Source organism: Acinonyx jubatus, chromosome B1 (assembly GCF_027475565.1).
Source record: "Acinonyx jubatus isolate Ajub_Pintada_27869175 chromosome B1, VMU_Ajub_asm_v1.0, whole genome shotgun sequence".
Lineage (NCBI taxonomy): Eukaryota > Metazoa > Chordata > Mammalia > Carnivora > Felidae > Acinonyx > Acinonyx jubatus.
Window position 1 is genome coordinate 120,700,286 of NC_069382.1, and position 23,283 is coordinate 120,723,568.

At 37.1% G+C, this 23,283-nt stretch overlaps 1 protein-coding gene across 5 annotated transcripts in view; it reads right to left on the reverse strand.

Moving 5' to 3' along the window:
- RAP1GDS1 (Rap1 GTPase-GDP dissociation stimulator 1) overlaps positions 1-23,283 on the reverse strand; it is a 169,276-nt gene that overhangs the window by 99,948 nt on the left and 46,045 nt on the right. For 3 of the 5 annotated variants that reach the window (XM_015063560.3, XM_015063558.3, XM_015063557.3), the window contains exon 3: positions 4,839-4,961. In XM_015063560.3, the coding sequence (XP_014919046.1) occupies positions 4,839-4,961 (123 nt within the window). Of the gene's footprint in view, positions 1-4,776; positions 4,962-23,283 lie in introns of those variants that run through there. The other 2 variants (XM_015063563.3, XM_015063561.3) reach the window with 2 other exon arrangements.

The window sequence follows — 23,283 nt, forward strand, 5'->3', positions numbered from 1 at the left end:
ATATACTTGTTATAGAGTGGAGGGCAAAATTAAAACAAATTTACAAGAGTAAACACGAGAGTTCCATGTTTCTGGCAGTGCCCTCTCTAGTCCATCCTAGGCGTACACTTTTATTCTTTTGTGGTTGGGAGCATTCAAGTGGAAAAGTTTGATAATGACTTTTATAATCTGATAAAGTACAGATGGGGGAAAAAAGCATAATGTTGATCCAAACTACTGATTCCATATTACGTTAGACTGCGATTTAGTTCTCAAGCTATAGAGGTATGAGAATCACTGGGGGACTTGTTAAACCAAATGGCTGGATCCCAGTCCTAGAGTCCCTGTTTCAATAGGTCTGAAGGAGAGGATCAAAGAATCTGCATCCTAATAAGTTCCTGGTGATTCTGATGCTGATGGTCCAAGACAGGGAAGGAGTGTTTTAGAGGACTAAAGGAACAGAAGCCAAGTGGTTGACCTTTTGTCTGCTTTTTTATACCCTTTAACTTCAGTTATCAGCTTAATCTTTCAGGTCATACACTGCTATTCCTGCATTAAAATCACTAGTACCTCTTCCACTGCTATCATAATATCTCATTTACTGAAGAGAAGTAAAGAAGAATAAAACAAGGTGAAGCATAAATTCCAAAGACTATCACATATATTTTTAAAAATTTTTTATTTTAAAGAGAGAGCACATACATGTGGGGGAGAGGGGCAGAGGGAGAGAGAAAATCTTAAGCAGGCTCCATGCTCAGCACAGAGCCCAATGTGAAGCTTAATCCCATGACCCTGGGATCATAACCTGAGCTGAAATCAAGAGTTGGATGTTTAACCAACTGAGCTACCAAGGTGCCCCACATAAGTGTCTGAATCTCAGCTTTACTACCTACTAGCTGTGTAAAGATAGGCAAGATATTTAGCCTGTTATCTCATGTGCAAAGTCCTATCTCATATGGGGTTGTTATTAGAATTTGAAATAATGTACATAACTCCTGGCACAATGTAGGCATATTAATGGCACCTAGTCTTAGGAAATTATTATTATATCTTGACAATACAATTCTGAAAAGGAGGAAACATTCATAGACACCTCCTATCTTGCTTATTTTTTTTTTTGCCTCAAATCAGTCTTAAGTGTATTGCATAGGGGAATATTTTATTTAAAGGTATCAAAATCCTTTACTGTAATTTATGATCATGGCTATGCTCCCACATTAAACTTGCACATGAAACTTCTTGCTAATCCTCTCAAATTTCAACATTAGTATGCTAATTTTTGGGAGATTTTGTATGCACAAATTTAAACATAATTATATTTTAAGGTTAATCTGAATCTATGAAGTATATGCTAATATTTCTCCTCTGTAGTTACATAAAATGCACAGCAGAGTGGAGATGAAAAAATCACCTTCCAATCTCTTTTTAACTCTGGTTCACAAAATCTTGTTTTCACCACCAAGTTTCTAAAAAGAAGAAATATAAGCCCAATTAATGTATTCTGTGGGTCATGTTGCATTTCTGAAGATATTATTTATTTTTAAAAAAGATTCTAATTTACTTTCTCAGCCAGTCACTTACAAAAACAATGTGGTGATTAAGCAAAAAATAACTATTTAAATGTATCCCACTTATTTTAACCAGTAGAGGTAAGTGATATGCCCTTAACAAGCCTCTGATTAAAAGTATAAATGCTACAAATTCTATTATGTCTTTAGAACATAGCTGTCATCTACTAAAGTATTACTAGAAGCAACCTATAGCAGCAGAGTTATCATGAAACTGTGACAAAATATTATAATGACTGATATTAAGTAAGATCACAGAGGAATGGCAATCCACAAAAATTTACTATCCAAAATTTCTGAATCTATGCTAAAATTAGTATGGAAACTCATTCTTAAGAAAAAGGCTTTTGTGGATGGAGCTGGAGTGTATTATGCTAAGTGAAGTAAGTCAGAAAAAGGTAAGTACCATGTGATTTCACACATATGTGAAATTTAAGAAACAGAAGAGATGAACACATAAAGGGGCAGGGGGAGGGAACGAGAGCGGGAAACAAACCAAGAGACTCTTAAAGATAGAAAACAAACTGAGGGTTGATGGAGGGAGGTGGGTGTGGGATGGGCTAGATGGGTGATGGGCATTAAGGAGGGGACTTGTTATGATGAGCACTGGATGTTGTAAGTGATGAATCACTGAATTCTACTCTGGAAACCAATATGCACTATACGTCAACTAACTAGAATTTAAATAAAGATTTGAGAAGAAAAAAAGAGAAAAGACTTTGAGAAAATAACTGATTTCTGGAAATCTATACTGTAATTCTCATTAAGTTAAAAATAAACCATGTGATCTTAAGAATCAAGCTGTATTGGGGTGGCTAGGTGGCTCAGCTGATCAAGCATCTGACTTCAGCTCAGGTCATGATCTCACAGCTCGTGAGTTCGAGCCCCACGTCAGGGTCTGTGCTGAAAGCTCAGACCCTGGAGCCTGCTTCAGATTCTGTGTCTCCATCTCTCTCTGTCCCTCCCCCTCTCACACTGTCTCAAAAATAAACATAACAAAATTTTTTTTTCAGTTAAAAAAGAAATCAAGCTGTATTCCATCTAAGAAGATTCACATAGTGGTTGGTCTAGGTTAACAAACAACATCTGGAAGGGTTCCATTCTCAAACTAGATCTGCTTCTGGAGTTCTTTGTTGCCCCAAGGCAATCTATTCAGAGCAGTTCAAATCTGTTTGAAGTACACTAAATACTCCCAAACCACTAGGAATCTGAACATTTATGACCAGCTCAACTACAAAGCACAGCATAGTGATTATATATGTACAGTAGCTGAGACATGACATAAAACAATAGGTGGCCAGTTTTCAGCTAATGGCCAAAAAATGATTTACCAAAACAGAACCTCATTGGAATTTGAAAGACATTTTGAGAACTCCTAAACAAATGAAAAAATTTCATGGCAATTTTTTTGGTAACACACATGAACAAGTTGTTTCACTGGGCCCCAAACAACACATACCAGTACTTCACATGCCACCTGCTCTACTGATTCTGTAAATGAAGCCAGAATTTTTAAAACTTCTTAAAAGTATAATATATGCAAATTACTAAAATAAAAGGCCTAAAAATAATATCAAATTTTGAAAATCCAGGCACACTAAAGACATGACATTAACTAAAGCCCTTATACTTAAAAATGGCTTTAAGAAGTCAGTGTTCTGGGGTGTCTGGGTGGCTCAGTCAGTTAAGCATCTGACTTTGGCTCAGGTCATGATCTCATGGTTCGTGGGTTCAAGCCCTGTGTCAGGCTCTGTGCTGACTTCTAGGAGCCTGGAGCCTGCTTTGGATTCTGTGTCTCCCCCTCTCTCTGCCCCTCCCCTGCTTGCACTCTGTCTCCCTTGTTCTCTCTCAGAAGTAAATAAACATTAAAAAAATACATATTTATTTCTTTATTTATTTTTAATTTTTTTTAACGTTTATTTATTTTTGAGACAGAGAGAGACAGAGCATGAACGGGGGAGGGTCAGAGAGAGAGGGAGACACAGAATCTGAAACAGGCTCCAGGCTCTGAGCAGTCAGCACAGAGCCCGACGCGGGGCTCGAATTGATGGACAGTGAGATCGTGACCTGAGCCGGAGTTGGACGCTTAACCGACTGAGCCACCCAGGGGCCTCTAAAAAAAAAATTTAGAAAGAAGTCATGTTTTTCTCAAACTGAATTAAAATCACGTGCAAATATTTCTGCTAAAATACAATTCTTCCAAAGAATCTCGCACTGGACATAAACCACATCTAATAGGATGGATTAGATATCATATAATCTAAGTCTTGCGGTCACTGTTGTTTTTTCATAGTATTCTTATGTGGAAACTTAAGAAATAGATGTGTCCTGGGGTGCCTGAGTGGCTCAATTGGTTGAGTGACCAGCTTCTGTTCAAGTCATGATCTCATGGTTCATGAGTTCCAGCCCTGCACTGGGGTCCCTGTTGTCAGCACAGAGTCCACTTCAGATCCTCTGTTCCCCTTTCTCTCATCCCCTTCCCTGCCTGCACTATAAAAAATAAACAAATACTAAAAAAGAAAGAAAGATGTCCTACATAGGTGAGTGCAGAAAACAGAACATACATTCCAACTGCACTGTTGCAGTTAAGAGCCAAGTGCCAGTATTGGTAGGATAGGCTTAGACTATTTAATAAAAAAAAAAAAAAAAAAAAAAAAAAAGGAAGTTTATCTGGGTATAATACACACCAACATATAATACACTGAAAAAGGTAAGCTCTCCTGTGACAATTAAGATCAATGACTCAGGGGTGCCTGGGTGGCTCAGTCGGTGAAGCATCCGACTTCGGCTCAGGTCATGATCTCACAGTCCATGAGTTCGAGCCCTGCGCTGGGCTCTGTGCTGACAGCTCGGAGCCTAGAGCCTGCTTCAGATTCTGTGTCTCCCTCTCTCTGACCCTCCCCTGTTCATGCTCTGTCTCTGTCTCAAAAATAAATAAACATTAAAAAAAATTAAAAAAAAAAAAAAAAAAGATGAATGACTCAGTGGCAAGCTCAAGAATCCTATTACCAAAGTAATAAATGACACAGGTACAGCAGGGACTAGCAGTACTTCCCTTTAATTCTACCCTGAAGGAACAGAATAGTAAATGGGAAATGTATGAATAGAATGACTATAACTATAGTCATTTTAAACAATTATATGGGAAAAAAAGTCAAAGAAAAGAGAAATAGAAAGAAATGGACAATGTCTAATCTACAAAATTAAAACATAAATTAATAAAACATACTGACAAGTGAGGTGTAAAACTGAAGATGTTCCCAGCAGAAAAGTTCTTGAGGAAAACCTCACCATTTTTGGCTACTTCTGCTATGATGTTAGCTACTTTGGCTGTGCAGGAAGACTGTGGAATCAAAAGACTTGCAAACAGCTGAAGTATTCCACTTCCTTGGATTTTTTCACTTGTTTCCATATCTGAAAGAGATACAAAGAGCTTTAAGGAAAATCTTCAACACTAATACTGACATTATCTACAATGAAGTCTTCCAAGAATTTTCACCGTCCATAATAGAAATTACTTCAGTATATGTTCAAGTGTATATATATTTATACAAAAGAAATATATTTATAATTTTCAGTTCAAAACGCTGCTTTTATCTTAAGTTTTTGTTTGCACAAAATACTTTATAATACAATGTTTTGTCTACCTAATGTCATATTATAAAGGAATCCTTTCTGAATATACACCACTGGCATACCAAATCTGCTTTTCAATGTTAGTTCCAACTTGGTCTATTTGGACTAGCAAGGCCTTTTTTCTACTTCCCTTCTGAATTCTTAACAGCATACCTTTATCTATATAATTTCTATGGTTTCCTACAATGCTATAGCAATTTTTTAATGACAATTAAATGAGCAAATCATTCACCTTATGTCATTTTATATGGAATCCTATAGAGGAGACCATATAGTTCCAATACTATGTTTTTCATATAACTCATTCAAATAACTGCTCATGAAAAAGAGAATGAGCAGCAATAAGGCCATGCTTTTCAGAACTCTATTTGTTGATATAGAAATTCAAGAGTTCCCTTTCTCCCTTCTCTTCTTTGTTAAAATACAAATAGCCTTTCTATGAAACCAAGCTACTTCACTTTTTCTTAACATGTCACTGAAACCATGACCTATTAAAAGACAGTAAGAACCTGGAATGAAGGAACTAAAGAAAAACTCAAGGAAACAAAACTTAAAATCATTATTTGGTTCTGATCAAGGAAGAGGAATGGCATGTGTTTAAAGACAGAGAATTAAAAAGCTCTTTAAAACGTTCAATTTAAATTTAGTCCTCTGTATCCTTTATATCCTTAAAAAAAAAAAAAAAAAAAAAAAAAGGTAGACTTCTCATTATCTTTAGCCAGACTACTACTGACATTGTAACTACACTCCTTTTAAATGTTTGTACAAATAAGAGAGAACTCTAAAGATTTCTTGTTACGTAAATGGCAGCTGATATGATCAGTAGGAAATAGGAAAATCATTTCTTCAAGTTTATTTATTTTGAGAGAGTCTGTATGCATATGCTCACAAGTAAGCAAGGGGCAGAGAGGAAGAGAGAGCAAGAGAGAGGGAGAGAGAGAGGGAGAAAGGGAGGGACAGGGAAAGAGAGAATCCCAAGCAGGTTCTGTGCCCTCACCACACAGCCCAATGTGGGGCTCAATCTCAAGAACCATAAGATCGTGACCTGAGCCTAAAGCAAGAGCTGGACACTTAACTGAGCCACCCAAACGCCCCAGAAAATCATTTTTAATAGAATAATTTGAGAGTCTACCAAAAAATAATGTACTACTGTTTAGTATAGTGTTTTTCAAATTGTGGATCCCAATGCCCATTAGGAACTCTGGCTTGGTGAACAAGAACCAGTATTTTCTTAAAAAGAGAAACAAAAGGGGAGCCTGGTTGGCTCAGTAGGTTAAGCATCCGACCAGCTAAGGTCATGATCTCATGGTTTGTGGGTTTGAGCCCTGCATCAGGTTCTGTGCTGACAGCGTGGAGCCTGAAGCTTGCTTTAGATTCTGTGTCTCCCTCTCTCTCTGCCCTTTCCCAGCTTGTTCTCTCTCTCTCTCACTTGGGGCACCTGGGTGGCTCAGTCAGTTGAGCGTCCAACTTCGGCTCAGGTCATGATCTCCCAGTTTGTGGGTTCGAGCCCCGCATCAGGCTCTGTGCTGACTGCTTGCTCAGAGCCTGGAGCCTGCCTCAGATTCTGTGTCTCCTCTCTCTTCCCCTCCCCCGCTCACGCTTTGTCTCACTCTGTTTCTCAAAAACAAATGTAAAAAAAAAATTTTTTTTAAACCATACTTTAAAAAAAGAGAGAAACAAAAATAATATCTGCAACAACAACAAAAGAACAGAAAAAAATTTTGCCCATAATGAGGTAAAAAAGGGAAACTTTGGTTTGAGCCATGTGTATGCAGACACACGTGTAATTGTACGTGTATGCCTGCTCTCTGCAAAATGCATTTCTAATTATAGGTTCTGGTCAAAAAAGTTAAAAACCACTATTCTGTGCACTCTTTGACTACAGCGGATTCTGAGCTAAAGAACCTTAACAATCTCTCAACATCATCAGGAGAACTGTGAAATGGTTGAAGAAAAGGAGAACTGTATGGAAACTTGTACTTCCATGGATTTATTATTATTTTAAAAAAAGATGCGCAATTGGTTACATGTGTGTGTGTATTCACCTATGATATCAGTACTACAGATCCAGTAACCAAGGTTATTCAATGTTGAAACTCCACCCATGCATTTCCTGTTGCTACCATAAACCCAGTACATTTTCACACATCTGATACTATTTTAGCTTCTTATATTTTATATACTACAATAAAAAGGATATTGTGGGGATACCTTAAAACAACCTCAGTTCTTAAGTGAAGAAACAGAGCCCTGAAAGATGAAGTAAAACTTGTCTAAAGCCAGTAATCATAAAGCATAAACAGCAACTTCAGATGCTGACACTAACAAATCAACATGTGTCTTATCTGGCATCCACTGGTATGTTTTTCTTAAAGAACACTTACTTGAGCATGAATAGAGGAAACCTGTTCTTTTGTGTGCAGTTTCTTACTAAGTTTCTTATAATTCAGATTATTACAAACATAAACTACCCATGATGGGACTTAAACACAGAAGCTGCCCTTTGAGCAAGAATATTTATAAAATACAATGTGATGTTTTGCTTTTATTTTGTTTCTTGGACTAAAAAATAAGTTTTTAACGTACTACCTGAAAATTGGACACCAAATTTCCACTAATTGATTTTCTTCCCCAAGAAGCCAAAAAGAACTGAACTCAATTTGCCATATTAAAATCCTCCCTTTTCTGACCATTGTTACCAGAAGATGTACATCCCCAGAATGCTGGGACACGCTGCCCCAGGGGTCTTGTCCCACCATCTGCTGGTGCTGGGATGACAGCAAGAGTCTGGCATAAGGCGTGAATCACAATTAGATGTGACGCTGAGGCATTTGTGTGTGTGGAGGCGAGCAGTTAAGTGCAAATCACTCATACGTGTCTCATTTTAACCTTAACTGAAAGAATGGCTTAACATCAGAGCTGAACTATCAGGGACAAAAATGAAAACAAAACAATACAAAACTCTTACACTCTGATGAGACTTGCCACAGATTACAATCCAAGGAATTAGGAAAATAGTTTGCACTAAAACGAATGAGGATTTGGGAATAGTATTTTTTCAATGCTATTGTCAGAGAAATAAAAGGGAGAATGTAATCTGGTTTTTTTTCACATAAATCTGATTTACAGTTTAGAAAAATCTTACAGGAATTCTATTAACCTGCTAGCATAGGATTTCTATGTAAGTTTCGATTTTAAATTAAACAGCTGGGAATTATCTTCTTTCCTTAGGCATAAAAACATAAAGAACCAAATACTGCTTACCACTAAAATGCCACTGTAGAGTAAATAATTACAAAGTTTGAGCCTCATTTCATATATACTTTCTGCACTGGCCATCTACTGTATCTCAAAATGTATATTTATCTGTGAACGAAAAGATGTTCTCAGATATCTGTGAGTATTCTTGAAATAATTTTAAAAGAACATTAAGAAATAGTCGGCAGTTAGTGTTTGCAATCCAAATGATTGGCTACCTGTAAAGAAATCATGCACTGTGATCGTGAGTCTTAAAAAAGAAAAAAAGAAAGGTAGACTTCTCATTATCTTTAGCCAGACTACTACTGACATTTTAACTACACTCCTGGTAAATGTTTGTGGGAATCAATTCAACATCTTCCCCCTCACCTCCCGCCCCCTTCACATTTAGGTGTGGCCATAAAAATGCTTGACTATGCCTACAAATTATAGGCAGCTGGCAGTCCTTGATGTTTGAAGGACCCATATATGAAGGACAATTGCTACTTTAAGTAATATCTGGGGGGAGCTACTGCAAGAATCACATCCATCACAGTAGCGTTTGCAGTTATGCAAGCACTCATTCTGTTCCTGCAGTCCTATGTCCACACTCCACATGACCTCCTGATGGCAAGGAGGCAACTTAGTTATGAAACTGCCAGTGATAGAAAGAACAAGAAAAGCAGGCAACTGGATTAGAGAAACTTGAAAGAAGAATAAATCAAGGAGCCAGGCTACATTGCCAATAACACACAATGCCTTAGAGGAGAAGTTAAAGAACTACCTGTAGAACTTCTCAAGGCCAATAACCTGGTAGAAGAGTAGGTGGAATGAGAAGGAACTCATAATTCCTTCTACAAAGTCCAAAATTCCCAACAAAGCTACAAAGTAAATATGTTAAAGTAACTGGGTTTACAGTTAAACACCAAGAGGGGGTGTTCAGGTATGTTACTAAGATAAGCTGAATTTATGGTGTTATGTCAGCAGATAGACTACATGAGAATAAATTAACGGCATGCATCTGATAACCAATTTATAGTAAACTCCAAGTTAGAAAAACAAAAATAATGACTGTTATTAGTATGACTCTATAGGATTAAAAATGTACCTAGATTAGATTAAAAGTATTGATTTAGAATAATAAAAAAATGTGTGAAATTTTACTTAGAATTATGGGAAGAATAAAGAACTGGTATCTTTATATTACATGTCCAAGGGACCTTTATGACTATGAAGAAAAGATTGAGATTTGGGATTGAGTGCAAGGACCAAGAATAGGACTCATGACCCAAAGGGCCAGGGAACTCAAAGTTCCCTGGGGAACTATGTATTTCTCAAGGGGTAGATTTTTAGAATAAGGTGTAACAAGAGACCTGGCCCTGTGCCTAGGCCATCTGACCCAAATGCAAGGCGTCATTATTACCACATAGACAAGTCCCAAATCTTCTCTTCTTTTATCCAACTGAAAACAAAGCATTTGCACTTGGATATGCCATAAATACCCCAAATTTAACATTTCCAAAATTAAATTTACCCTTTTCCCATTAGATTCATACTAGTCTCTATCTCAGTGAATGGCAGGAAACCCATCTAAGCCAGAAGCTCTTGAATGATTGTAAGTTTGTCTCTTTTACTAAATGCCTTCCTATCACCTACATTTAATCAAAAACACAGGCTCCACAGATTCCATCTCACCAGCATCTTTTGCATCTATCCTTTGTACATCCATGTTACTTCAGGTTCTCAGTTCTGACCTTTATTAAATCCAACAGCCTCCTCAAGAGTCTCCTTAACTCCAGCTCCCATCCTCCCCCATCTGTCATCTACAATGACACCAAAATAAACTTCAGGAAATGTAAATTTCATGTCACTCCTCTACTGAAATCTTTAAATGATCCACCATAACATTTAATGAAATAGTCAAGCACATCTGTCATATTTCCCAACCGGTCTCCCAACTCTTGCATTGACATCCTACACGCTAGTCACACTACACACTAAATTACTTGCAGTAAAACAAATTAACCTTATTTTATACCTCCCTACTGCACATGTTTCCTCTCTGAAATGCCACCCCACCATTTTAGGTTATTCCTACTCAGAGTCAGTGTTTTCATTTAAAGATGCCTGACTGAAAGTCCATCAATCTTTCTAATCATATCTGACCAGCATAACAGCTACTTTAAATTTGTATTGAGAGCATTTTTTAAATTTCAAAGCAATTTCAAAGATATTCTCTCATCATTTTTAAAACAGTCATGTAGAACTGCATTATAGGTTATGTTTTTCTAATATTACAAGTAAGGCCACATAAGATTATATTGGAAAAGAAAAAAGAAACCAGTTTCTCTGATTCCCAGTCCCCTACACTTCCTACCACAACTCATTCAGATATGTGGTGATAACAATACTTTGACTAGATTTACCAGTTATTATGTGAGAAATATTTAAAAAAATTTTTAATGTTTGTTTATTTTTGAGAGACAGAAACAGAGTGAGCGGGGGAGGGGCAGAGAGAGAGGGAGAGAGTGAGAGTGAATGAGTACATGAACGGGGGAGGGGCAGAGAGGGAGGCACAGAATCCAAAGCAGGCTCCAGGCTTCACCCTGTCAGCACAGAGCCCGACACGAGGCTCGAACTCATGAACCATGAGATTATGACCTGAGTTGAAGTTGGACGCTTAACTGACTGAGCCACCCGGGCACCCCAAGAAATATTTTTTATTTGACATATTTTGCAGTAGTAAGAACTGAAGTAATAAAAGGATATACAATATTTGGAGATAAACTGAGGCAGTAATTGAAGGAAAGAATGGGAACTAAGTATAGAGAAAGCAAAGCAGGTTTAAAACCAATTTAAAACACATAAGAGGAATGTATGCTGGCTTCAGAAGATTAAAGTAAGAGCCTGACAAATAAGAAATTAATGTTCCTAAAAGAAAATGGAAATATATGAAGTGGGGAGTGGGGAATGACTAAAACAGTTTCTTTCACTGGTGAGAATCTTTTTTCTCCAGTAAGGATTTTAAGCAAATAAAAGGACCATGAGATGCGAGAAAATGTATGCAGTCATGAAAAGAAAGAGGGCAGAACAAAGACCCATTTACACAATGACTCACCATCAGAAACAGGTCTTACTAAAAGAGTAAGTTGTGACAGTCATTTTATAAAATTACAACAAATGATTCCGAAAGTCTTGCAGTCATTTCAACTCCAGGGATAATGTAAGCTGTGGGAGTGGGAGAAGTCATGTGTTTGGAAATCTCTGCAAGAAAAAGCCAGGATATCTACTAGTTTGATTACTTTAACATTACCACTAACTAGGTCATAAAACAGTTGCTAAGAAATTAAGAGTTCTGTGGTTAAAAAATAAAAGAAAGATATTTACTGAGAAAGTAAACACCAGGAGGAAGTGTTTTCATGATTGCAATAAAAGCAGAGTATATAACTAGAATTGTTCACTTAGAAGCTGAAAGTACTGAAAATATGGTTCCTATAGTAAATACGGATTTCTTCATTGCAAATTAAGAGTATGAGCTTATAGTAAAACACAGTGCAGCAATATTTTCAGTAAATGACACATCTCCACTCTAAGTCAAATACTTTAGGTGAAAACATAAAGAAAGCTAGAGATATGACATCTGTAGGATTCAGGATTCTTTAAAGTCCTTAATTTGTTAATGTTTACTGTAAGCATATAACAGGAGTATACATTCTTTCTCAAATAAACAAGTCATTTCTTAATGGAACATCATAAAAAAAAAAAAAAGTGATCCAAGAAATGCACTTAAGGAAATAATACTTAATGAAAACAAGTCAACTTGAAGCAAACAAGTCAACATGATGTAAAATTTACTCCACTTTTTCAGGAAAACAAACAGCAAAAAAGTATATAGAAAAGGAAAAAAGGAGTCACTTAAAATTGACATTACTGTAACCTTGGACGAAGGAGATAGAGCTGAATGGCTCACATTATCATCTTTAATTAAGATTTAATTAAGAAATATCCAACAATAGACACTACCATTGTGGTCTAGCCATCCAAAAGAACATTATGTAATCATTAAAAACATCATTTAAAAATATCTGACATCATAAGCAGATGCTCAAAAATAAGTTTTTAGGGACGCCTTGGTGGCTCAGTCAGTTAAGCATCCGACTTCAGCTCAGGTCATGATCTCGCGTCTCATGAGTTTGATTGAGCCCCACGTAAGGCTCTGTGCTGACAGCTCAGAGCCTGGAGCCTGCTTCGGATTCTGTGCCTCCCTCTCTCTCTGCCCCTCCCCTGCTCACACTCTGTCTCCCTCTCTCTCTCAAAAATAAATAAACAACAACAACAACAAAAAAGCATTTTTAAAAAAGTAAGCTATGTTTACGTGGCATGATTTCAAATTTTATAAAATAAAAAAATTACAATAAAAACATTTTCTGTATTTTCAAGTTCTATACCATATGCTGGCATTATTTTATAAACAGAAAATCTATTTTAAATCTGTACATATCAGGACATACTGTAAATAACAGAAACTACTACATACTCCAATTTATGCTCCAACAGAGGAATGTACTACCCTACAATTTGCACCATTGTAAAATGTGAAAGTATAGTGAGCTTCATGAATGGTTTCCTGCTCCTGCTGCATTCCTCTGAGCTCTCCTCAACTCTCTTCTTCTGTGTGTTGACATTATCAGACTAGCCCATATCATGGAGGAAAAATGGTTGTACCAGTTTCAGGTCTTATTGAAGAGCAACACAGAAGTCTTCTCTCCCCACACCGCTCCTCCCTGCCTCAAAAAACAAAACAAAACAAACCCCAAAAGTACCATGGTTCACCCAAACTGAACCGATCTGAATTAGTTATTTTGGCCAGATCCATGCCATGCCATGCCATGCCATGCCATGTATTGATTAGTTTAGGCCTGAACCAATTTCAGCAAATAGCCCCTATAATCTTGGGAGTTAAATTTCATGGCTTCCCCAAAGGAGGAGAGCTGTGTAATGAGAAAAAGAGGGGAAGATGGGGAGAAGAATTTAAGTCACAGTAAAGAAAAAGGGGAAATGAAGAGACACAGGGCATAAATGAAACAAAGAACTGACCAAGATTTGTAGTGATTTACTACTGCTCTATTAGAAAGAAGAAACAAACCCAAATAAAATTATGTTAGCTTAGGTAAAGTTGAAAAGTTTTTAAAGTTTTGTGGGAGGAAATAATAATTTTCTTTCAAGTACAGTCCTAGAGAATAGGAACTAAGTTATTAAGCAAAGCTCAAGATACAGGGTTCCAGTTATGGAATGAGTAAGTCACTGGAATAAGATACAGCATAAGGAATACAGTCAATGATATTATAATAGCCATGTAACAGGACAGATGGTAGCTACACTTTTGGTGAGCACAACATAATGTATAAACCTGTCAAATCACTAGGCTCTATACCTGAAACTAATGTAACATTGTGTCAGCTATACTCAAAATAAAAGTGAGGGCGCCTGGGTGGCTCAGTCAGTTAAGCATCTGACTTCAGCTTAGGTCAAGATCTCTCGCTTTGTGAGTTTGAGGCTGGCATCACGTGAGCTTGAGCCCTGCTGCAGGTGAGCTGGTGCATGCTTTGGGTGAGTCCCTCTTCTCTCTCTCTCTCACTCCCTCTTTCTGCCCCTTGCTCACTTGTGCCCTCTCTCTCTCAAAACAAAACAAAACAAAACAAAAATTGAGTGAATGAAGAGTTGAGAATAAGAAAGCAAAAGAGAGGGGCGCCTGGGTGGCTCAGTCGGTTGGGCGGCCGACTTCGGCTCAGGTCATGATCTCGCGTTCCGTGAGTTTGAGCCCCACATCGGGCTCTGAGATGCTGACAGCTCAGAGCCTGGAGCCTGTTTCGGATTCTGTGTCTCCCTCTCTCTGACCCTCCCCCATTCATGCTCTGTCTCTATCTCAAAAATAAATAAACGTTAAAAAAATTTTTTTTTAAGAAAGCAAAAGATATTACTAATCAAGAAAAAAATGTGATGTTAATTTCACAAAGATTAAAGACACTTCAGAACAGATGACCTAACGTTGAAATGATAAATAATCAATTTTATGTAAACTTTTGGCAGAAGTTTTTAGTTATTAGGGGGAATGAGTGACTAGACTATATGCTGTGACACAGGAATAGTTGACTATAATATATTTTAAGTAAATTCTTTATTTTAAAAAGTGTGTGTTAGGGAGACTGGAGAATGAAGTGCTATGAATGGAAGAAATACCAAGCCAAAGCACTTCAAGAAAAATAACAAAAAAGACTGTCAGTTGAAACAATAATTGCTGGGGCACCTGGGTGGCTCAGTCAGTTAAGCATCCGACTTTGGCTCAGGTCATGATCTCACGGTTCATGGGTTCAAGCCCCATGTTGGGCTCTGTGCTGACAGCTCAGAGCCTGGAGCCTGCTTCAGATTCTGTGTCTCCCTCCCTCTCTGTCCCTCCCCTGCTCATACTCTGTCTTTGTCTCTCTCAAAGATAAATAAACGTTAAAAAAAAAACAAAACAGTAATTGTTACAGAATAAGTCATGAGAGACTTTCAGAGACGATAAATGATTTTATATTTGTTGAGAGACATCAAGAACAAGGGTAAAGAACAATTGGCAAAATACTGATAATCCTATTCAAAATATGTCTAGCACTACAAGTGCACTGAATCATTTTGAAAAGAGGTGAATCAAGTGAACTTTTCCAAGTAAATGTTTCCAATATACTCTGGCTACAGTAGGAACAAAAAACCCCAACACTAAACTCCGAAAAGAGAAACAGACTTCACACTACCATAACCTACCAAAATTGGGGGTAAGTTATGCGTTGAAATTACTGCTGATAAAATAGTAACTAAATAGCTCTTAAAATACACACGAGACTGAAAAGCTATCAGTAAACCAACAGACATTACACATCATTAAATGAAAGCTGTGAGGAAACATGTGCCATGTTACTTGAGAAACTTCTTTCCTTTCCTTAAAGAAACCTATAAGCTTAATGAAGGAGCAGGATATCACCATTACAAATATGTAAGTTACATTATTAACATTTGTAAGTCTTCCTCACCACTCTAAAGAAAATTACTAGATTCATGCACTGGCTTAGCTTTAAATACTTAGTAAATACCTACCCTGTGCTAGGCAAATGGCTAACAAGACATACAGTCTATACCTTGCCCTCAAAGAGTATAAAAGCAGTTATATGATTTTGATAAAAATCCCACAGCAGACTTAATGTACAGAGGGACCAAACTCAGTGTAGACTTCCATTTGTCTACTCTTCATAATATTTGATGATTATCCATCATTTTAGAACCTCATTTCCTGCAGAGAATTACCATTTTCTGTACCCTACTCCCTTGTAAGTCCATACTGAAATGGAAGGTATTACAGACCAAGCTAGACTAGGCAGAATATTTACTCAAGGTGGTTAGAATCAGGGTTCAAGAATACAGTAGATTTCACAGTGGAAGTAACAGAACATATCAGGAGGTCAGTTATCATCACTAGGATCTTCACCATCCATTTCCCTCTCCTTAACCCACATACAACTTTTGTAGCCACTTAAGTTTCCATGATAACTTAGAGCATAAAGACACTAGTTTGGCTTACAGAACCTTGCAGATGTCAGAACACTCTTCCAAGTACAATATTTCAAAATGGTCTTCTACCTCAGCCCTATGCTCAAAAACAGCTCCAACTCTTCATTATCTACCACACTTACTCTCCCAGTCCTATCACCATAGCAACCAATTGCCCTATGACAGTAAAAGCAAGACTGGCAAAGTAACCTTGGCCCCAATTTGGAGATGTTTGTGCTCTAAAAACTTACAATGCACTTTGCAAACTGTGGGAAATGGTAATATGTAGCACCCTAAAATGAGTGCTGGAAGTTTTCCAACTTGGTCCTGGATTTACCAGGTATCATGGCACTGGAATAACTGACTAGGTCTCTGTAACACTGAAGACAAATACCAAACTGTAAAAATCCTACAAACCAACAGGGAAAAGTCCAGGCAAAATGTTCTAAGAGAGAAAGCAGGGCATCACAGGGTAGCCTACCTAAATGATAAGAGAAAAAAGTGTGATGGGGATTTGTTAACAGTGCCTAACCCAGAACAAAAGGGGAAACATTAGTCAAAGAAGAATTCACTCTGCTAAGCAGAGACTGACAAAAGATCATAAATGAGAAAATGGATCGCAATATCCCAAGCTATATAGACAGAACACGGTAACAGGGAAAAGAATAATTGTGAGATGGCCAGTTAAAGAACTTTCCCATCCCTAAACTTCTTCAGACCTCATCTGAACCTTTCCTCACTGTGTCCTTTGGATCCCTTGACTATTGTACAAACACCAGTCCCTCTCAGAACTCTACCTCCCCACCTTCACTGCAGCTGGAATCCCTCTCTAGGGATTTCCTGTGAAGTGCTCTCAAGCAGATCTCAACTCTCTTCTCTTCCCCTTCTACCACAAGACTCAGAGCTTGGAGCTTGAGCTGGTATATTCTGAGCTCAAAAATATCATTTCTAAACCATTAGTCCTCTGGCTTCACTCAAAAACAATTTCTCTTTTCAACCCCTACCATCCAGTAAGATTGTGCAATTCTCATCACTAATATCCTAACCCTCAAGTACACTGGATCTTTCTCTTAGGTTCTCTCTCCCCTCCAATTCCTGCCATCATTCTGAACAACTGTGAATCTACACAGGGAGGTTAATAACTTGGCCTCACATTCCCTGTCTTTAATAAATGGCCTAATTCTCCACTGCTCTGTAACAATCCATCACACAGTAACACCCAGGGCCCTCGCCCCTTCATCCTGGAGAGTTGTTCCACAGTTGAAAGCTAGTTGAAAGCTTAAGTTTGGAAATTACTTTCTATTACAGTCTGCTATTTTATCATGTATTTTATTTCCTTATTAGGAAGCAAATATTTTTTAATCTCCCTGAAACCTCTATTCATTCAACTCCTCCTTTCTTTTCCCAATCTATCAGTCCTTTCCATGACTGACTTCATCCCTACCTACTCTGAATAAAATGATCAATGATTTCAGCAATTCTAGTATTACCTCAGTTCCCTAAAACCCTACCTAGCTATTTAAACTTGCCATTCAATCCCTGACACTGGATGAATCCAGCCATATGCTTCTTCCCACTCTCCAATTTTAAAATATGTTAAATTTTAAAATATATTAAATATGATAGCTAGTACCACAACAAATTCACATTTTACAATCTTAACTGGACCCTCGACATTGTTCAGCAATCCTTTTATTTATCCCTAGTTATTTCCCTTCCACATTTCCTAAGCCAATAATTCTAAACATCTACTATTCTATACATATGCCATATTCTCCATCATGGTCAGCAAATAACTTTTCCTAATAATTCAGAGTGTAAATATTTTGTTCCTTCACAGTTAAACTTACCTATGATATTACCTATCCTTAATTCCTGCCTCTGAGAAAAAATGTCCTCCTCCTCTTTCTTCTCCTTGCCTATCCCCCAACCCTTCTTTCAAACTGTTACCACAATCTTTTCAAAACACAAATCTGATGTTTATTTGCTTGTGCTGGTTCCCTTAGGATGGTGCTATAGATTGAATGTTTGTGTCCCCCTCCTCCACCCCACCATTCAGATGTTGAAACCTAACCCCAGGGATGCCATTAGGAGGTGGGGTCTTTTGGGACATGACTATATCATAAGGGGAGTTCTCATGAATGAAATTTGTGACCTTACAAAAGAGACCCCAGAGAGATGCCTGGCTGCTTCTACTATGTGAGGTTCCAGCAAAAAGCTGTCTGAATCAAGAAGCAGGTCTCACCAGACACTGAGTCCACCAGTGTCTTGATTTGGACTTCCCAACCTCCAGAACTGCGAGAAATGCAACCTGGTCTTGGGTATTTTGTTATAGCAACCCAAGCAGACAAAGACACATGTCATAAAAGTCCTTTCATAATTTGAACCCTTTACTCCCTTTTCCATTTATCATCTCTTGCCCTTTCCCTGAATGTACTTTTTTTTTTTTCTGGCCATACCAAACTTTTCAGTGTCTAATTGAACCATATTTTTTCTTATCATTACTACAACTTTGTGTATATTGTTTCCTCTGCTTGGGATGTTCTTCTCATAATCCTTAAGCCCTCACCAGTACCTGGGTAAGTGCGCTGTATTTTCAAAATCCAGCACTATGATCCTTCTTATCAAACTCACACCTCTCCTCCAATACTCACACACAATGTTGTAATTGTTTCCAAGTTCTTAGCACCTATTTGATAGTTGAAGACTTGGGAGTAGATCTGAGATCATTTAAAAAAAATTAATTTTTACAGAGTTCCTACTATGTTGGGAATAGGAGACAAACAGGAAATGGCATATCCTCACATAAAGCTGTCTAGTAAGAGAAAGAGAGGGGCTAATAAATTATCATGATTCAATGTGACTAATACCACAATGAGGTTATGTAAAACAGATATAGTGGGAAGCAATCACAGTTCCATAAAGATCATGGAAATTTTCAATAAGAAGGTAACATTTGAGCTGAGTTTTGAAGGATAATAAAGTATTGTAAGCAGAAAAGGAGAAAAATATATTCTACAAAAAAGGAATATGTACAAGCATTACCAGCTGAGGCTAGGGACCCTAAATTTGAAACAGCAACATTCCATACTACTGGGTGATTTTATTTTATTTTATTTGGCCAACAGCTGAAGGGTACTAGAATTGGAAAGTGAAAAAGGTAGACAGTTGGTATTATCCAAGGTATGAAGAAGAGGGAGGTAGAAGAAGTGTATACCTATAAAATACTCATTTATCCATCAAACCCAGGTGAGATGTCAATCCCCATGTGATACTCTGAAAGACTCTTAAAATATGACTTGAATCCAGCTGTTTCCCCAGTACTTTGTAATCAGCTCTATTACATAATGTATTATATTGTATTAAAATTTATCTACCACTTGTCTGTCTAAACTCTCCAGGGCAAAGTACCAATTAATGTGTGGTGGTACCCAACTAACGCTAGTTGAATAGAATTGCCCTGCCCTGAATAAATGAAAAAGGCATACACAATACACACTAAGTTCAAACAGAGGTATGTATAAACTGTTATAGAATATTAAAGATGGAGTAACCAAGTTACATTTATTGATGTTGTCATAGGCACAGTTACTTCTAACAGAAAAGAGAATAGAGCTTGTAAGATTGCCTTATATTTTAAGAACTCTCCCATCAAAAATGAAGTTTTCTTGTAGAATTACCTACCACTAGCTCATGCAGAGACTAAACTTTTCACTTTGCATTAGGCTAATCAGGCCTTAGATTACATGTTTTCAAAAGCAAACATATGCAAAAATGTTCTTTAAACCTTCAGAAATCATTGCAGAAAATTACCTTGCCTTTATATTATCCCTCCCACATATACACATCAGAAAGAAAAGATGATCAATCCATAACTAAGTTATTATGAGCCAAACGAAAACATTGTTTGCTCTTTTAGTACAATGAATAGAAAAGATGTGTAATACTTAACTATGGGAAGAGAAAATCACATGCATCTAAAATGAACTCACCTCACAGAACATTGTGTGCTAAAACCTAGACTTTGAATTTATGTCTTTTTAAAAAGCCCATTACTCTGCCTTTTTGAGCCTCATTTTTGGGTTTATCCCAATGAATATTAAAAAACAGAGGTCATGGAAAACCTCAGTAAAATCAGTTATAGATTCCTCTCTGGAAAGTTCTAATACTAATGGCATCATTCTTCACTAGCAGCTATCCCAAAACATAAGTATTATGCCACACAATCCATTTTGATATTTCAGTAGAATACATATTCCACTTGTGATGGGTACTTTAAAAAAAAAAAAATTATCTTGAGAGAGGGAGAAAGAGAGCATGCGTGTAGGAGTCAGGGAGGGGCAGAGAGGAAGGAGAAAGAGAGAATCCCAAGCAGGCTCCACACTGAGTGTGGAGCCCAAAGTTGGGGCTCAATTCCAGGAACTATGAGACCAGGACCTGGGCCGAAACCAAGAGCTCTGATGCTCAACTGACAAGCCGTCCAGGTACCCCTGTAATGGTTACTTTTATGTGTCAACTTGGCTGGGCCACAGTGCCCAAATATTTGTTGGAACATTATTATGGATGTTTCTGTGAGGGTGTTTTTGGATGAGATTAACGTTTAAATGCATAGAGTATGAGTAAAGCTAATTGCCCTCTAAACGTGGCTAGACCTTATCCAATCAGATAAAGGCCTACATAAAACAAAAGACTAACCTCCCTAACCCTTTCTCCCCACTCCTCCACCTACCCTATTCCCCTCATCCTGAGCAAGAGGAAATTTTGCCAGTAGACAACCTTCAGATTTGAACAGCAATATTAGCTCTTCCCTGGGTTTCCATCCTGCCAACCAACCCTGCAGATTTTGGATTTACCAGGCTCCATAATCAAGTAAGACAATTTCTTAATATAAATCTCTCTCTCCCCTACACACACACACACGCACACGTATGTATAGATACACACACATATATCCTATTGTTTCTATTTCTCTTGAGAACCCTAATATACCTCTGCCCCTAGAAAAGAGGATCATCTTATCCTCCTAAACATTTCTAAGGAAGAACACACACATGCCATGCAGATAGTAGGAAAAAATATTCTCAACCTTGGTTCTATCACCTTATATCGATATACTACTGTCTCTTTGTCATACAAAGACCAACCGAGGAAATGAGAAATGTGATAGTTATCTCCAAATAAATAAGGTCTGTTAGGGAGGAAGTATTGTTTTTTATCTAGGAGCTACAAATAGGACCAAAGAGTGGCAACTGCAAGGATGAACAATCAATATTAAAAAGTATTTTCTAGTCTTAGGTCTATAAGATAAGAAAAGAAAAGAAAAGAAAAGAAAAGAAAAGAAAAGAAAAGAAAAGAAAAGAAAAGAAAAGAGAAAAGGAGAAAGAAAAAAAGAAAAAAGGAAAAAGAGAAAGAGAAAGAAAAAAAAAGAAAAAGAAAAACAAAGGGATTTTCTTAAAAATAATGGAGCTCTTCATAAAGCCTGAGTAACTATTTGAACAACACCTTCCATGAACAAACACCTTCCTTGGCCCCGAAAATAGTTAGCCAAACAGGTCTGCAAGTATAACAGAAGACACTACAAGAATTGTTCCCAACCTTAAATATAATCATCTATGTCCTCACTGCATTCTATTATTATTTACTATTCTCTTCCATCCTCTACTATTGTCCCCTTCCTTCTCTGACTTTACCTTATCTTTCTCCCCATTCTAATTTCATCATCCACTGCTTAACTGTTTTTAAGAATACAGAAATGAGAGAAAATATCTAAGAAAAAAGCAAATACTTTAGATAAAAGATCTCTCTGTGCCACACACAATTGTATCTTTATAACTGTATGGATTTTTTTTATGACAATTTTCCTTCTCTCCTTTCTTTAGATATGTAAGTAAATTCTGTTGTCTTAGAGATGATAGGTTGAATCTTACTTTCCCATAGGACAAACAGTTGCTTTTATTTTTCTCTTCATTTTCTTAATAACACAATGACAAATATATACTCACTTTTTTTTTTAAGTTAGAGTCTTTGACAAAATTCCACAAATCTTTCTTCAAAGGTCTAGCACAAAGTTCATAATTAAATTCCTCTAAACAGTATGACAGTGTTTTATTTATAGATTAAACCAACTAACAGATTGTGTCAACACTGATGTGGCCTTTGATTCATCCTAGACATTCTTTTCAACCCCACTAAAAAGATATTGTCTACATTAGAACCTTGTTACTTAAAGTTTGATCTACAGATTAGCACATCAGTATCCTCTGGGAGCTTATTAAACATGCAAATTGTTGGGCCCCACATAAAGCTACTGAATCAGAACCTGAGGATAGAGCCCAAGTATTTGTGTTTTAATAATCCTTCCAAAGTGGGGCACCTGGGTGGCTCAGTTGGCTAAGTGCCTGACTCCTGATTTAGGCTCAGGCCATGATCTCCCAACTCATTAGATCAAGCCCTGCATCAGGCTCTGCGCTGACAAAATGGAGCCTGCTTGGGATTCTCTCTCTCTCTCTCTCTCTCTCTCTCTCTCTCTCTCTCTCTCTCTCAAAATAAATAAATAAACTTAAAAAAAATCCTTCCAAATAATCTTTATGTACCCTAAAGTTTGAGAACCATTTGTACAGAACAGTGCTACCTGATGAAATATAATGTGAGCCACATACACATTCTCTAAGCAGTCATGTTAAAAAAGGTAAAAAGAAACACAAAATTAAGTTTAATATGCATTTTATTTGTATAGATTATCATTTTAACATGTAATCAACACAAAAATTGAGTCATTTGACTTTTTTTTTTTTTTAATGACTATCTGTGAAGTTATAAATCATCTCAATTTCAATTAGTTCCCTTTCAAGTGCTCAATAGCCACCTGGGTATCAAAGTTACTATATGGTCAGCCCAGGTCTAGAATTGGTTGAGAAGAAGCTGGGTCCTTAATACAGCATTTTCTGAGTTCTATTTTAACATTTGTGTTAAGGTAGACATAGCTTGAACTCATATGATATCCTGGAGTTTTGCTATCAGCAGTTTGAGAAACAAAGAAACCAAAGCTGAATATGTAAAAGAATCTATATCTAAATCTAAAAAAAAAAGACATTTTTTTTTGTTCTCAAAAAAAGATATTTATCAAAGGTGTAGTTTTTCTTAGTGTTCTAAGTTTTTAAACATTTGATCATCATATATGCATCAAATGTGTCTTTATGTACAAAAGGTATGTTTTCCCTACTTAAAATGCCTAAAAATTAATAGCTACATTTAATCTGTACATGATAATTAAGTGCCT